This window comes from Dipodomys merriami, unplaced genomic scaffold (assembly GCF_024711535.1).
Source record: "Dipodomys merriami isolate MVZ:Mamm:240054 unplaced genomic scaffold, mDipMer1.0.p SCAF_354, whole genome shotgun sequence".
Classification (NCBI taxonomy): domain Eukaryota; kingdom Metazoa; phylum Chordata; class Mammalia; order Rodentia; family Heteromyidae; genus Dipodomys; species Dipodomys merriami.
Window position 1 is genome coordinate 819,437 of NW_027205093.1, and position 15,988 is coordinate 835,424.

The following is a 15,988-nucleotide window of genomic DNA, read 5'->3' on the forward strand; positions in this document are numbered from 1 at the left end:
ATCCTCTCTGCCACCTTGAGATGTGTGATTGTGCCCATTGAGTAGATGAGGAAACTGAGGCTCAGTGGATGAAGTCTCCTGGCCACAAAGAGTGGATGGAGACTGGATCCAGTCTCTGGCTACTAAATTGTATCTTCTGAACAAAGGGTAGTCTAGGAGCAGGTCACCATAGTCAGAACTGAGTCTAGCTGAGTTGTGGCATGGGAGGCTGCCATGGCAGACTGGGGTGAGGACCATGGGCTGGTGGGGTGAGGGGGTATTTGTACTTCATTGGAGAGCAGCTAGGTGACGGGGAAGGACAACTTGGCTTAGAAATTCCATGATGGATCTTCAGGGCCTCCCAGGCAGCTGCAGTGTCTGAGAGGCCAGCCCCGGGGCCTGCAAGGTCACAGCTGCTGGGGGAGGGTGTGCAGGGAGTCCCATCCCCCACTTGGCACAGCTCCCCTGGAGACTAGGAGCTGGAGAGAAGTCGCCTGCCAGCCCAGGGACGCAGACCCTCTTGATCGGGAGTGAGGTACACTCTGGGATTCTCAGCCAATCACCCAGCCACCCTTAAATGAGCATTAATGAGTTCTGATTGCTCCTTTGTCACTGGGCTGCCTCTCAGAGTTTCTTGGTGAGAGGGAGCAGTAGGAACGTGGGGACCCATTTCCGGTGTTAGAATGAACACAGTGCAGTGGAGGCCGAGTGCTCTCAGAGAAAGGCCCTGTGGCTGGTGGTGCTTTATCTAACCATAATTCATTGAACAAACATCCACCAAGCACCTACTGTGTGCCTCCAATGGGAGGCAGGCCCGCCCCCTCCTGAAGGTCACCATAGGTGAAAGTGGTTAAGCAGTAAGGATGCTTGGGAGGGAACAATGAGAGAGAGGGGTAGTCTGGACATACCAAGGTCCTGGGGAGACCACACTCTGGAGATCTGAACAGACAGCTTTACCTCTGGCAGATGAGCCTCGAACCCACCCATGGTGTTGTAATGAACACAAAGCAATGGCTCCCTCCTCCTCATCTTTTGGATTTATTTTTTGTTTAGATTCCCACACGGACCCCTTTGAGGAGTGGTCCTCCCCATCCTCCTGCAGCTGAAGCACCTTTCTACCCCCGTGTAATACATGCGCAAATTGAACCTCAGACAGTTGGAGTCACCTGTCCAGGGTCACTCCACCAGCAGTGGCAGAGGTGATTGCAGAGCAGACCTCTGAACCAACATGTCCCCCAGCCATCATGGGGCGGGGAGAGGGGAAAGGTCCTCACTACTGACAGACAGTTGCTTGAACCACTTCAGCCTCTCACTGTAAACACCAAGTCCCTCCCCCCCCCCCTTTCCCCTTGTCTCCCTCCACCACCACCACCCGCCCTCCCCCCAATGGTCTAGCTGGGCTCAGAGCTATTAACCAGGTCACGTTGGCTTGTCCCAGTCCAATAGTTCCCTTAATTGCCTTTTTATAGCACGTCGTACAACTGTTCATTACGCTGTCATATTTCCCCTCGAAGGCATCAGTGGGGAAGCAGAGCTGAGGATGGAGACCCGTCCAGGTGGCTGGTGTGAAGATTATTTTCTACTTGGTCAGAATGAATTAAATGCACGCCTCTCACACTTGAGTAGCACACAAGTCACTTTGAAAGGGGGGAAGAAAAAGAAATCACAGCCCCCTCCCAACAATTGGTAGATGGTCTTTATTATAATTTTACTGAAATATGCACAAAGCATAAAGCCAGGTATAAGCTCCTCACTCTTTTAGCAATACCTAACTGGAAAGGCAAAGGCAATATGCTACGGCATCACAGAACTATGAATTTAGAAATTTTTCAAAAGAGCCCAGTTATTTTCATGTGATGGATGGCATGTTGCTGAAATTAAATTGCCCTCTCCCAGTGAATACGCTTCCCTAAGTGTCAGCATTTAACCCCCCTCTGTTCTTTTGTTATAAGGCCCATGGAAATTAAAACAGTATTTGGTCACCCAAGAAGCCTCAAATCTGCCAGATTATTTTTTTGGGGGGTTGGTTGTGGGGCTTGAACCCTGGTCCTGGGCGCTGTTCCTCAGCTCTTCAGCTCAAGGCTAGCGCTCTACCACTTGAGCCACAGTGCCACTTCTGGTTTTCTGAGTGGTTTATTGGAGATAAGAGTCTCACAGAAAAAAAAAAGTCTCATGGACTTTCTTGCCCGGGCTGGCTTTGAACCCTGATCCTCAGATCTCAGCCTCCTGAGTAGCTAGGATTACAGACATGAGCCACTGGCACCCAACTGGATTTTTTGTTTTAGATATAAACTAATGTAATATCAAATTAACCAATTCTGAGAATGAGTTCACACACCCCAAGGTTAGGAAAATACAAACAGGAGTCTTCACCAGCCAGGCAGGTTCCCTTGGTATTCTTGGAATGAGAAAGGCCAGGGTAGAAGCTCAGGCATCTCACTCATAATGAAATCCACAAACTCTTGTCAGCGTCTCCTGTGTAGCTGGTCCTGGGCCTCCTTCCTCCCTGTCCCAGTTGTCTATGTAGTTAGGAAGGACATGGGGGCGGGGAGCAGACTACAGTAGACACATACAATAGTCAATACACAGAGAATGGCTGAAAATGGACGTGTTGACTGTACAGACACAGATTGTAGCCCTTTCCTAGAACGGATAGATCACAGACCCAAGTCTGTGAGTGCTGAGGTCGAAAAACAGTTCTGATCCTGGGTTCAAATCCTGGCTCCACCACTACCTACCTGTGAGACCTGGGGAAAGTTGCTTCAACTCTTTGTACTCAGGTGTCCCCATCTGTAAAATGGGCTCAAGGAGATGTGTGAAGACTGTACAGGATGTAACTCAGGCCAAGTACTTAGCTTTCAATCTGGTAGAGAATAAGTATTTGTTAAATCCGAATGCTAGAATCTGTCTCATGTGACTCCAGCTCTCAACAGAAGTGGGAAGAAGCTTCTAGATTGGGTTTTTCAGGCTGGAGGCTGTGGACCATGGGGATTTGAAACCTGGTGAACCACTGGTATCTGTTTCTGGAGAGAGAATCTGTTGCCTCATCAGATGTCCAAGGGACTGTGACCTAGAAAAGCCTTTGGCCCCTGAGTTCATGCTGGTCCTGGGCTGGCAGAAACATCCAATCACGACAAGGTCTTCGCCTGGGAGTTCACACAGTACACGTTCATCTTCTCACCGCTCTGGAGGTCAGGCCCAAAGGGACACTTTCCAGTGATGGCTCTTTTCCTGGCTCTGAGGGGACCCTTCCTCTGTGTCCTTATGGGTGCAGAGGGAGAGAAGAGAGAGCTCTGGTACCTCTTCTATTTTCCCTTATTATTATTATTATTATTACTATTAGTATGTAGCTGTACAAAGAGGTTGGAATTCCCTACGTCAGGTTCTGAGTACAATGCATCTTGATTAATGCCACCCCTTCTATCATTATCCTCAATTTTCTCACCCCCTAACCTCAAGTCACATAGTTCAATTTTTACATAATATGCAATGAATGTAATGACTGCATTTGTTCGCACTTCCTCCCTCCTTTTCTGTACCATCCCTTATATCCCTTCTCCCCCAAATATGTTGCTGATTCCTGGTATTCATTTTTACTTTAAGCAGTTCATTAGTTGTTCAGAACAGTTACAGCTTTGGACTCCTCTCCTAAGTATACCATTCTTCAGTCAGTGTGTCTCTGTGTATATGGTATCGTGTATGTTCGTATTTTAGATCTAGCTTCCACCTATGGGGAAAAAAATCCAGTTATCTTTTGTATCTCTGAGCCTGATTCATTTTACAACACTAATCCTGTGGGATCAGCACCTTACCCTTTAGGACTCCTGGGACCTTTATTACTTCCTTACAGGCCCTGTCTCCAAATAGAGTCACATTGGGAATTAGGATTTCAAGATGTGAATGTCACAATTCAGTCTACAACCTTCAGTGAGGTGGGTTGTTCTAGTTATGGATGAGGATAGGTTTTGAGCAGCAAAGGCAGATGCTGGAAGTGTTTACATGAAGCAAGGGGTCAGATCCCCTGGCCCCATGATCCATCACAACCCACCCTCCCCTCCCCCACACCTTCCCCTTCTCCCCTGCTTGTGCTGCCCAATCATCCAGGACCATCTCCCTATGTCCAGTCCTGCAGGCCTGCCTAAAGCACCCTGCAATGACCCAGACAGGATGAAACCTGGTAACTGAGAGAGAGAAGAAGTAGGCAGTTCTCAGAGTGTGTTCTCAGTAGCTTCAGGTACAGAGAGAACTTGATAAACCTCAGCTCTATACTAACAGGAGATTAGACCTACCATCCTTTGCATGTCAGGCATCCAAGGCATAGTCCTCAGTAGTTTTCCCATATGGTTTTCAACCACACAGAAGATGATGTGCATATAAGACATGTTTACTTTAGAAGAGTTACACTATATATGTGTTTCCTCAAATGAGTACACTAAAAGTTCATAGGGAAAAAATAACTTTCTGACATCCATTTAATTCAGTCCCTCAAGGGTGTTTATTGAGTGTCTACTGTGTGCTGGAGACCCTGTGGGGGAGAAGGCTAATGTGCTCCTGTCTCCTAGTATAAGAAAAGGTAAAAGAGGGCTGGGAAGGTGGCTCAGTGGTAGAGCGCTTGCCTTGCATGCCTGAGGCCCTGGGTTCCATTCCTCAGCATCACATAAGCAACTCAGCACTACATAAGCAAAAAGAAAAAAGCCAGAAGTGGCGCTGTGGCTCATAGTGGTAGAGCACTAGCCTTGAGCTGAAGAGCTGAGGGACAGTGCCCAGGCCCAGAGTTCAGGCCCCACAACTGAACCAAAAAAAAAAAAAGGTAAAAGAAGGCCCTTTGCTCAAAAAAGGACAGGGATGGCTGCTCTAATCCATCAATCGGGTCTCTGGCTCCTCTTGCAGTTCTGGGAAGCTTCTGGTGATTATCTATCTATCTATCTATCTGTCTATCTATCTATCTATCTATCTAATCTATCTGCATTGGTTAGTCATAAGACTTGAACTCAGAGCCTGGGTGCTATCTCTAAGCTCTTTCACTCAAGGTTAGCACTTTACCACTTTGAACCACAGCTTCACTTCTGGTTTTCTAGTGGTTAATTGGAGATGGAGATAAGAGTCTCACAGACTTTCCTGCCTGGGGTGGCTTTGAACAGTGATTCTGATATCTCAGCTTCCTGAGTAGCTGGGATTACAGGCGTGAACCATCAGTGCCTGGCTTCTGATGACTTTTTAAAAATTATTATTGGGGGCTGGGAAGGTGGCTCAGTGGTAGAGCGCTTGCTTTGCATGCCTGAGGCCCTGGGTTCGATTCCTCAGCACCACATAAGCAAAAAGAAAAAAGCCCGAAGTGGTGCTGTGGCTCAAGTGATAGAGCGCTAGCCTTGAGCTGAAGAGCTGAGGGACAACGCCCAGGCCCAGAGTTCAGGCCCACGACCGGACCCAAAAAATAAAAAATAAAAATAAAAAAATAAAAATTATTATTGGTGGTGGTGTCAGGGGGCTTGAACTCTGGACCTGAGCACTGACCCTGAGCTCTTCAGCTCAAGCATTCTACCACTTGAGCCACAGTGCCACTTCCAGTTTTCTGGTGATCAATTAGAGTCTCATGGACTTTCCTGACCAGACTGGCTTTGAACAATGATCCTTAGATCTCAACCTCCTGAGTAGCTAGGGTTACAGGTATGAGCCACTGGTACTTGGCTTTCTGGTGATTTTTTTTTTTTTTTTTTGGTGGGTCATGGGGCTTGAACGCTGGGTCTGGGCACTGACCCTTAGCTCTTCAGCTCAAAGCCAGCCCTCTACCACTTTGAGCCACAGGGCCATTTCCGGTTTTCTGGTAGTTAACTGGAGATGAGTCCTACGGACTTTCCTGCCAGAGCTAGTCTGAACTGTGATCCTCAGAGCTCAGCCTCCCAAGTAGCTAGGATTACAGGCGTGAGCCACCAGTGCCTGGCTTCTGATGATTTTTTGAAGGCTACCAAGAGCAAGGCCTGGGTCCTCATGTCTCCTGCTCCCAGAGCTCTTAGAATAGAAATCAGGAACCTAGAATCCCAGAGGTCGTGAAATCCTGTCTCCCTCACCAAGGCAGAACTCCCCGGGGTATTATCTCTGAGAGGTCATCCAGCCTTTATCTGGGTGCCTCTGAGAGGTTAGGCCTCCCATCTCAGCAAAAACCGGCTAAGATTTACCATCATTGATGTAGTGACTGTGCTTTTCCCTGGGCTAGCAGAGGCAGCGCCTCTCCCTCCCTGGTCCTACTTGGTTTATGCCACTGAGGGCGGAAGAACCAGGCTCTTTGTTTCATTGGGGCAGGGTGGGGGTGGGGAGGGCAGTTGGGAGGCTTCCCACTTGGAGCCTTCAGCCTTATTGCCCTTCTCTTCGCTTGTGCCCTTGCACACAGCAGCAGGAAATTGGGTTCTGGCACAGATGAGATGAGCCTGGCTCTCTTGGGCTAAAGGGAAACTTCACCAACTCCCCAGTCCCTGGGCAGGGGAGGGGTGTGTGTGTGATATATGGTATGGGAGCCAGTGCTGGGTCCCCTCAGCAGGAAGGCTCACACGCAGACCCTGCTCTGGGAGAGGAGGGATCTGAGCCACAGTTGGGGAGGAGGAGGGGGTTTGTCTGTGATCATTCAGCCCCGAAATGATGCTCATGATGTTGGCTTTCCAGGCCATTAATTCAAGGGCTTCAGGCTTCCCCCTTCCCCCATGATGCTGCCTGCTCTGGGAGATAAGCCCAGTTCAATTTAACCCTGCGTATTCCCCCAAAGTGGCCTCCACCTCTGTTAGCCAGGCACTTAACCCCCTGGGTACTGAATGCATCAGAGGCTGAGGGATTGAGCTCGTGAGTCAGATGCCCACTGCTGTGATTCCTGGCTACAGGGGACAGATCCAGAAGACCCTGCTTCATGGGGCATGGCAGAAGTCCTAGGAGCCCCTCATTACTCTTTCTCAGCAAGCCCAGGTCCCCTAAGATAGTGAGACCCTAGGTGGCTCCTGAAGAGGTCACGTTCGCCCAGGTTGGGCAGTGACAGCAACTACCACCTCCCCACATCCTCCTTCTTCCAGTCTCCCAGTCAATGCAGAAGTCTGTGGTACCTTTGCATCTTTTGTGGTCTTTTGTGTCCTGCTAGCGGGTGGCTTTGTCTGGTACCTTCTGCCCTATCTCCTTCCTCTCTGCCCTCTTCTTGTTTGTTCCTTTTAATGTCCCCATGTCTCCTTTCTCCTTTGTTCCATCTTCTTCCCCTTCAGTGATCACCTAGGTTCATTCTCACTGTTAGCCTCAGTGTGAATGTGTATGTTCTTGTGTCTGTCAGTATATGATTGTCCGTGTTTGTATTTGTTCTTATACTGCCATGTGTCTAAGCCTGTTATCTGGGTGACTGCCCACACGGATGGATCCATGGGTGTCTGTCCTGGCTTCTTTGTGTGGTCGCCAGGGTTTGTAAACAAATCTTGCATGTGTCTGTGTGCCTGCCTGTCCTTGAACCTGTATGTGTTCAACTGTCAGTCTGTATATGGTTCCTCATTTCCTTGTGCATCCATCAATTGTGTTGTCATTGTGTGTGTGTGTGTGTGTGTGTGTGTGTGTGTGTAAATGCATGTAGATGTATTTCAGTTCAGGGAAGCAGGCTGTGCAGATTCCTTTTGGTAGAAGCTGCACTTCTACCAGAGAAGATGGCTTCACCACAGCACAGAACATCCCATTACCAGCTAGGTCAGTCATCATGTTTGTTACCTGAGGCCACCAGCTAGGTCCCCAGCCCTCTGTTTTCCTAATTCTATTCCAGATTAGTTTAGGAATGAAAAGGTTAAGCACACAGGCAGCAAAGACAAAGAGTGCCACATTTGAACTCATTCAGACTACAGACCCAATCACATCGTTTTTCTCTCACACTCCCCCTCCCCCCCCCACATACAATGAGAAATGGCATTTGAGGGTGGTAACAACAGCAGTAGCAAAACATTTGAATAATAAAGTATTCGACACTTGGCACATATATGCAGTATCTCATCAGCTTCTCCCAGTAAATCTATGAAGCTGTTGTTATTCTCATACTTCAGGGATGAGAAAAGGAGAAAAAGGTAAGTATGTGGTTACCTAGCCAGTACACCGTGAAGCAAGATTTCCCCATCAACCCTGAGCTGCTTGGGAGCTAGAATGGCAGCCTTAAGCCTAGGAAGAGGTATTCATAACAAACAGCTGGAAAAAAGGAAGCTAGAGGCCTTCCTTCTCCAGAAATTAACAACTAATCGCAGTAAGGGACTGAGATTTGACTTTGAATTTTATTTCTTTGGACAGTGAGAAGGCCAAATATCAAATATCAAATATCAGGGAGAAAGGCTGGAAAGATGGGGTGATGGGGGGAAAGGCCTATTAGAGGGAGTATTAGAATTCCTGGGTTCTAATCCAGCTTTCACTTGTGTTCTGTGTGACCTTGAGCAGGGCATTTCATTGCATGAGTGTGCATTTGTTTCTCTATAAAATTGCATGGGAGGCTCTGTTCTCAGAGTTTAAGCATGAAAGAAAGGATCACTGGCTTGTGTGCCAGTTATTGAGACCCAATTCTCAGATCTCAACAAATGGGGTTGGGGAATATAGAAAGAGTAGCTTTCATGGTTTTGGTAATTCCCACAACAGCCAGTCACATGCACAGTAAACGGTGATGAAAAGATGCACTGAACAAGGGGATAAAGCAAATGACCCCATTTCTCTGTGACAAACTAACATCACCTCCTACCTTGAGTCCTTGATGGGAACAAACATCCTAAAAGAGGAAAGGGAAAGTAAAGCACTTTGGCCTCACTTGTCCAAGAAGACATTGATGGCCATGTCAATGTCTGAGTATGTAGGTGGTGGAGGAGGCACAAAGATAGTCCAAGCCCTGGTCATATCATAAAGCTAAGTAGTTCCACCAGGAACAGAGGGCCCGGAAGGAACAGGAAGTGGGAGATGGGAGATGGAGAGCAAAGGCATTCCTGTGACAGGGCACTGACAGTTCTCTGGGGTGTGAGGTCCATTCTAGTTCAAGCCTCTTTAGAAGACCAGATCACTATCTAGTAGGAGTGAATCCTAGCATGAAGTAAAATGGGTGTCTTTAGGGAAAGGCTCTAGAGAGAGGTTTTGTTTAGTTTAGGATTATTGTGTGTTTTTGTTAAGTGGCTGCAGTTCAAAGAGGATTCTTTAGGTTAGGGGAGGGTTTCTGCGTTTAAGAGATGGGAGCTTTGCCCATCCCATTCCTGGTGGGAATTCAGGAGGGCAGGGGGTGGGGAGGAGCTTTTTTGCCCAATATAAAGGAGAGATCTGAAAAGAAGTCTCAGAAGAGTGTGATTGTACTTGTGATCGAGTGGGGGTGATGGAGGGATCTGTCTTGTCCTAGCAGCTCCAACTGGCTGGTCTAGGCCCTCAGGCCGCCCTACTTGTGCGCTGATGTGAGCTAATCCAGAAATACTGCAGGGAAGGAAGAGGCTGGGGTTCCCTGGGAAAAGGGGGCCTCCAGAGAGGAGACCAACTGAGTGACATCCTTTATCCTTATCTTCACTTTCTCCCTACCTCAAGCACAGCGCTGCTTCCCCCTCTAGGCTGGGGCTGCCAAAAGTTGAATCCTGTGGTTTACTGCTCACAAGTCCCAGGCAAGTCCAGCTGGGACCTATGCCGGGACCCACACAGAATGGGGAGACCTGCGTGGAGACAACTACAAAGGGACTCATGGCGGGGGGGGGGGGGTAAACGCAGGCGTGCAGGACGCACACGCATGCACACACACACACACACACACACACACACACACACACACACACACACACACACACTCCAACACACCAGCTCCGCAGCGCGCAGACTTCAATGGCGCACGAAACCCCTATACACGGTTACCGAATCTCACCCTCGGAGTTCACACAGATGGAGCCCACAGCCGTGTCGGAAGCAGTGTTTGTCTTTGTCTCTGGATCTGCTTCTAATTCGTGGATCACACACACGCACGCCACACTCCACAGAAAGCCCCAGGCTCAGGGTCGGTCGGGATGGCGGCGGGCTAGGCCGGGCTGAGCGCACTGGCAGCTTGTGCGCTCCAAACCCTCCGCGCGCCAGCCGCGCACGAGCTGCTGCGTCTCTCCCGACTCTCTGGGCATGGGCATTCACCAACCTGCCACCAGGCTACCGGGAAGCATCCTCAGGGTCCTGCTTCCGTCCAGGTCTCCCAAACGGAAAAAAAGAAAAAAATCGAAAAGCCAACCTTTCGCTTCCTTTCTCCGAGAATGTGGAGAGTGGTTGGTGGTGAGCGATCCAGAGAATCGCTTCCATCGCCGCGTCCCAAGATCGTCCAGGTGATTCAGCCCCAGGTGAACATCCATCCTTGAGTGTGATCGGTGCCGGCCACTTCTTCCAAGGTGGATTTGTGGCTAGGTTTAAGAACTGGGATGGAGCGCCAGGGAGACAAACCCACGCTTAGACGGCCCGCTTTACCAGACGCGCGAGCCACTGTGTGTCCTGCTGGCTTTCCGTGCGCCCGGATCCGACCTTAGCTACAAAACCAGGGGCCCACACGGCTCCCGGACATTGGAGGGTTGGCCGTGGGCGGGGACCGTGTGAATCAGCCCACCCCCGAACCCCTCCCTCCCTGCGGCGGCGAAGTGGGAAGGGCTAAGATCGCAGTTTAGCACCTCCTCCAGAAATGCAGCACTGGGGGCCCCCCACCCCTCCCGCCCTGCGCCCTCCGGCGTACGCCCTCCTCCCGCCGCCGCCTTCCCAAGGGCGCCCTTCTCTCGCCCGTCTCCCCCTTCTGAATCCCTTCGTGCCACCTTTCTCGCCCATTCGCCCCTTCCTCACGCCCCCTGGCTCTGAGAGTTTCCCCTTCTCCCCTCTCCCTCCCTCCACCACCGCCTGACTTCGAGGGGCGGGGAGCGCACTGGGCTGCGCGCGGGTGGGGGCGCCGCGCCAGCCCCGCGTAGCGGCTCTGACGCCGCCGCCGCCGCCGCCGCCCTCCGCAGCCCAGCCCCGCGCCCCGCGGCAGCTCCGCAGTGCACTAGCCGCCGCCGCCACCGCCACCACCGCTCGGCCGGTCCCGCTGCTAATCTGCTCGGTCCAACGACAGACATCCGGACGGGGTCATGAGCCAGGGCGCCCCGGGGCGCCGCAGGGACAGCGAGCGGAGATAGCAGCCTCGCGAACCCCCACCCCGCCACCCCCGGCCGTCTCGCGGTCTTGACGCGCGCCCGCCGCGTCCCCGGTCCCTTCTGTCCTTTCCTCGGGCCCCGTCGCCGCCGCCGCCATGGCCACCTTACTCCGCAGCAAGCTGTCCAATGTGGCCACGTCCGTGTCTAACAAATCCCAGGCCAAGGTGAGCGGCATGTTTGCCAGGATGGGTTTCCAGGCGGCCACGGACGAGGAGGCCGTGGGCTTCGCGCACTGCGACGACCTCGACTTTGAGCACCGACAGGGCCTACAGATGGACATCTTGAAAGCCGAGGGCGAGCCCGGCGGGGACGAGGGGGCCGAGCCGCCCGTCGAGGGAGACATCCATTACCAACGCGGCGACGGCGCACCGCTGCCTCCCTCGGGCTCCAAGGACCAGGCCCTGGGGGCTGGAGGCGAGTTTGGGGGCCACGACAAGCCCAAGATCACGGCGTGGGAGGCGGGCTGGAACGTGACCAACGCCATCCAGGTGAGCGCGGGATTCCTAGCTCTGCCTGCCGACACCCCCACACAGGCTCTGCCCCCACACAGATCGCACGGAGATCTGGGCTTCGATGCCCCCACCAGTACCTGAGATTCGGTCTCCCCCTTCCCAGACTCCCTCCTAACGATGCGCGGGAATCGACGCCCCCACCCCCACACCAGGTGGTGTCTCTCGCCCTGATTTGCACCCTTCTTCCCACTGCCCCAGCGACAGGACAGCGAAGCCGGGGTTGGGTGGGCGACCCTCGTCCAGAGACGCAGCAAAAGGGAAGGAAACTGAGAGTAGGGTTAGGGGAGGGGGAGCGAGAACGGAGGAGGGAGAATAAAAATCAGGATTGGCGGGAAGAGTACGGCCTTGGAGTTCGGAATGGATTCACAGCTGCGGTGTTTTTTTGGGGGGGAGGGAGGAGAAGGCTTAGAGGCCCCCGCCTGGGATGCGGGAGATCCCGCGGAGCTGGGAGCTCCTCCCCCGCCCCCGACACACACGCATAAAGCATGCACACCCGCAAAGGCAGGTACACCTGCCCCCAGCCTCCTCCGCCACGCACAAACACGCCCAAGACACGCACCTCTCTATAGGTCACAGGATTATTCCTGAATACACCTGCACACACGCCACCCACCTGCACACACCCCTCCCTCAAGGAAGCGCCCGCGCCTTCACATCGCAAGCACGTACCGTGCACGCGCAGGCCCCCACGCAGGCAGACAGGACACCGTGGGCTCTCCCGGGTGTAACCCCACTGGAGACATGCAGACACGTGCACACAGGAACACCCATGATCCCCGGGACTCCAGCGATGCAGCCGCGCGCACACCAGCCCCTCTGATCCGAAATCCCGGCTGCACCGCAGAAGCGGTCCGCGCCTCCACGTGACCCTGGCGAAGCCCCCCTCCGGAGGCTTAGAACTGCCATTGGTCTAGCCACCTCTTCCCCCTCACTCCCAGCCCCCAGCCCCAGCCCCATCTCCCCACCAGGCGGCGCCGGACTCCCCGCACAGGGCTTTGGAGTCCTCCTAACGACTCCGGGAACCGGCGGGGGACCAGAGGTCTCAGATTCAGGGGTGGAAAAGACCTCAGCTCTGCGCCCCTCTGGATTCTCTGGCTGTGCCCCGCGGGCATTTTGGGAACGCAAGATCGTTGAGGCAAAAAAAAAAAATGTAGTTTTTCCGGGGTTGCACCGATCCACTGATTTGGCGAGTGGGGTGCCTAGGTGATCTAACCCCAGGGCACCTCCTGCTTCTGGACAGGGCGAGACAGCCTTGACAGTCTAGGGGCAGGATTGGTGGAGGAGTGGGGGAACCCTCCTCCTTGGTTGTTGGCGACGCCTTCCCTCAGGACGTTTTCCAGGCCCGTTCTGTAGGCCCAAGAGAGAAGACAGGGCCGTAGACTGGAGGCGCGCAGGCCTCCAGGACTCAAGATTTCGTTAGTTTTCCTCCCTCTCCCCCCATCCACATCATAAACCGTCGTTCCCTCAGCCTGGCCAGCCCAACACCATAGCTTCGGGGCCCTAGACCCCACTCTGGGTTGGGTTTCCCCCAGCGATCGTCCTTTCCGGGGCTAGGTCTCCACCGTTCTCCACCGCAAGCGCGCCAGTCTCTATCTAAGACTAAGGTTGCTTCCAACCGCACCTTCTTCCTTCCGGAGCCCCAGTCTCCGAGGCCCTGCCTCCTTGCTTCTTCAAAGTGCTGTCACGCACACCCCCCCCAACCCCTACCCCATCGGCTTCTCCGTAGCCCCCCCCCTCACCTTCAGCCCCGCTTCCTCTCTGCCTCCTCTCTTTCCTCCCACGGCCGCTGCTTCCCTCATTAGCGCGCACCCCACTCCACTCACCATAAACGCAGCCGCGCCCACTCTTTCAGTCAGGTTCTTTACGAGAACCCCTTTCTGACCACTCTCCGTCCAGCTCCTGCTGGTTCCGAGGAAACACCCCAAGTATCTTACCCCCTACCTTCAGTCCAGTCACACCCCCAGTCCCACCTTTCCTTCTCGATTCCATCCTTGAGCACTTTCCTCTCCAAGGAGACTCAACATTCAGGTTCCCAGGCATGTCTTCTTTCACCCCCACCTCCACCCCCATTCCAACCAACCCTCTCCCTCCCTTAACCTCTCCAGCCCGGTGACTCAGGCACAATTTTTACTCTCCTCGGCGCCCCCTAGCGATAGCTGTGAGCCACGCCCTCCCTCCCCACCCCGTTCCCCAGGACCCTCCTTCCCCAGCTCCCGTCTCCGCTGAAGCGCCACGGGTCTGGTTGCTTCTCTGCTCCACAGGGCATGTTCGTGCTGGGCCTACCCTACGCCATCCTTCACGGCGGCTACCTGGGGTTGTTCCTCATCATCTTCGCCGCCGTGGTGTGCTGCTACACCGGCAAGATCCTCATCGCGTGCCTGTACGAGGAGAACGAGGACGGCGAGGTGGTGCGCGTGCGGGACTCGTACGTGGCCATCGCCAACGCGTGCTGCGCGCCGCGCTTCCCCACGCTGGGCGGCCGCGTGGTCAACGTGGCGCAGATCATCGAGCTGGTGATGACTTGCATCCTGTACGTGGTGGTGAGCGGCAACCTCATGTACAACAGCTTCCCGGGGTTGCCCGTGTCGCAGAAGTCCTGGTCCATCATCGCCACGGCGGTGCTGCTGCCCTGCGCTTTCCTGAAGAATCTCAAGGCCGTGTCCAAGTTCAGTCTGCTGTGCACCCTGGCTCACTTCGTCATCAACATCCTGGTCATCGCTTACTGCCTATCGAGGGCGCGTGACTGGGCCTGGGAGAAGGTCAAGTTCTACATCGATGTCAAGAAGTTCCCCATCTCCATCGGCATCATCGTGTTCAGCTACACGTCGCAGATCTTCCTGCCTTCCCTGGAGGGGAACATGCAGCAGCCCAGCGAGTTCCACTGCATGATGAACTGGACGCACATCGCCGCCTGCGTGCTCAAGGGTCTCTTCGCGCTCGTCGCCTATCTCACCTGGGCCGACGAGACCAAGGAGGTCATTACGGATAACCTGCCCGGCTCCATCCGCGCCGTGGTCAACATCTTTCTGGTAGCCAAAGCGCTGTTGTCCTACCCGCTGCCCTTCTTCGCAGCCGTCGAGGTGCTGGAGAAGTCGCTCTTCCAGGAAGGCAGCCGCGCCTTCTTCCCGGCCTGCTACGGCGGCGACGGGCGCCTCAAGTCGTGGGGGCTGACGCTGCGCTGCGCCCTGGTGGTCTTCACGCTGCTCATGGCCATCTACGTGCCGCACTTCGCGCTGCTCATGGGCCTCACCGGCAGCCTGACGGGCGCCGGCCTCTGCTTCCTGCTGCCCAGCCTCTTCCACCTGCGCCTGCTCTGGCGCAAGCTGTTGTGGCACCAAGTCTTCTTCGACGTCGCCATCTTCGTCATCGGTGGCATCTGCAGCGTGTCCGGCTTCGTGCATTCCCTCGAGGGCCTGATCGAGGCCTACCGAACCAACGCGGAGGACTAGGGCTTCCGGAGCGAGCCCCGCCTGAGCCCTCCCCTCCCGCCCGAGCCCCCGCCTCCAGCCCCCTCCCCCTCCAGCCCCCTCCTCCTCCCCTCCCTTCCCCCTCCAGCCCCGTGCGCCGTGCCGCCGCGCTAGGGAAGCCGAGCTTTAACCACCTCTGGTTCCTAGTTACTGATTTCGGGGGGGGGGGGGATGGGAGGGGTGGGAGGGGAATCCACGACCCATCGCGTCTGCGTTTCTTTCCTACAGCACCCTAAATTGTTTTGCTTTGTTTTTTGAGGGGGGGAGGAGGCGGGGTGCGTTTGTGGGTTGTGTTTTCGGCTCTTCCTCGAGGGGCTCCGATCGCCCAGTGGGGGGGGACGGTGGGGGGGACGGGCGGGGAGAAGGGGCGCAGTTCGCAGGCGCGGAAACTTGACCTTGGGAAGTGGGGGGTGGGGACATTCCCATAGCCATCTAGTGCTCGGAATCTACAGCTTCCAGCCATTCCCAGCCAAGAGCGCTTCCCATCCCCGAGACATTTCAACAACCTTGCCGCCGGGAGGGAAAAGGCTGTCGGGGAAATTCCCCTGTCGGGTGGGCGCCGTTTCCTGCGGCGCAGCCGGGGGGAGCCGCCGCGCGGGCGGGCGGGCGAGGGGGCCTGGTTTGCCTACCCGGTGTTCAGGAATCCAAACTCATCTTGTGCAATTTATCAGGTTGTGGAACTGTTCTACTGTGCGTGTGGTGTGCTCGTGGTGAATAAGATGAAATGTATATCAGAAAAAAAAATCTATCTCTAGAGTGCGGTGCATAATTATATATCCGCCAAATAAAGAAGAAACAAAGACTCGCGCGGCCTCCTGTCAGTTCTGCCCATTCACACCAGCCGCGTTTGGCTGGCTGGCTGCCT

The 15,988-nt window shown here is 54.2% G+C and overlaps 1 protein-coding gene across 1 annotated transcript; it reads left to right on the forward strand.

The window, feature by feature from the left end:
• Window positions 1–10,999: 10,999 nt before the first annotated feature.
• Window positions 11,000–15,444, forward strand: Slc32a1 (solute carrier family 32 member 1). The gene is made up of 2 exons (XM_069988320.1): window positions 11,000–11,632; window positions 13,918–15,444. Exons 1-2 carry the CDS (start codon window positions 11,240–11,242, stop codon window positions 15,103–15,105), a joined length of 1,581 nt encoding a protein of 526 aa, XP_069844421.1. The 5' UTR covers window positions 11,000–11,239; the 3' UTR covers window positions 15,106–15,444.
• Window positions 15,445–15,988: the final 544 nt, after the last annotated feature.

Excerpts from the sequence above, each read along its gene's own strand:
- Slc32a1 (XM_069988320.1), top strand. The coding sequence starts at position 11,240 with ATGGCCACCTTACTCCGCAGCAAGCTGTCCAATGTGGCCACGTCCGTG. Across the intron at positions 11,633-13,917 it reads ACGTGACCAACGCCATCCAG|GGCATGTTCGTGCTGGGCCT; the intron begins GTGAGCGCGGGA and ends TCTGCTCCACAG.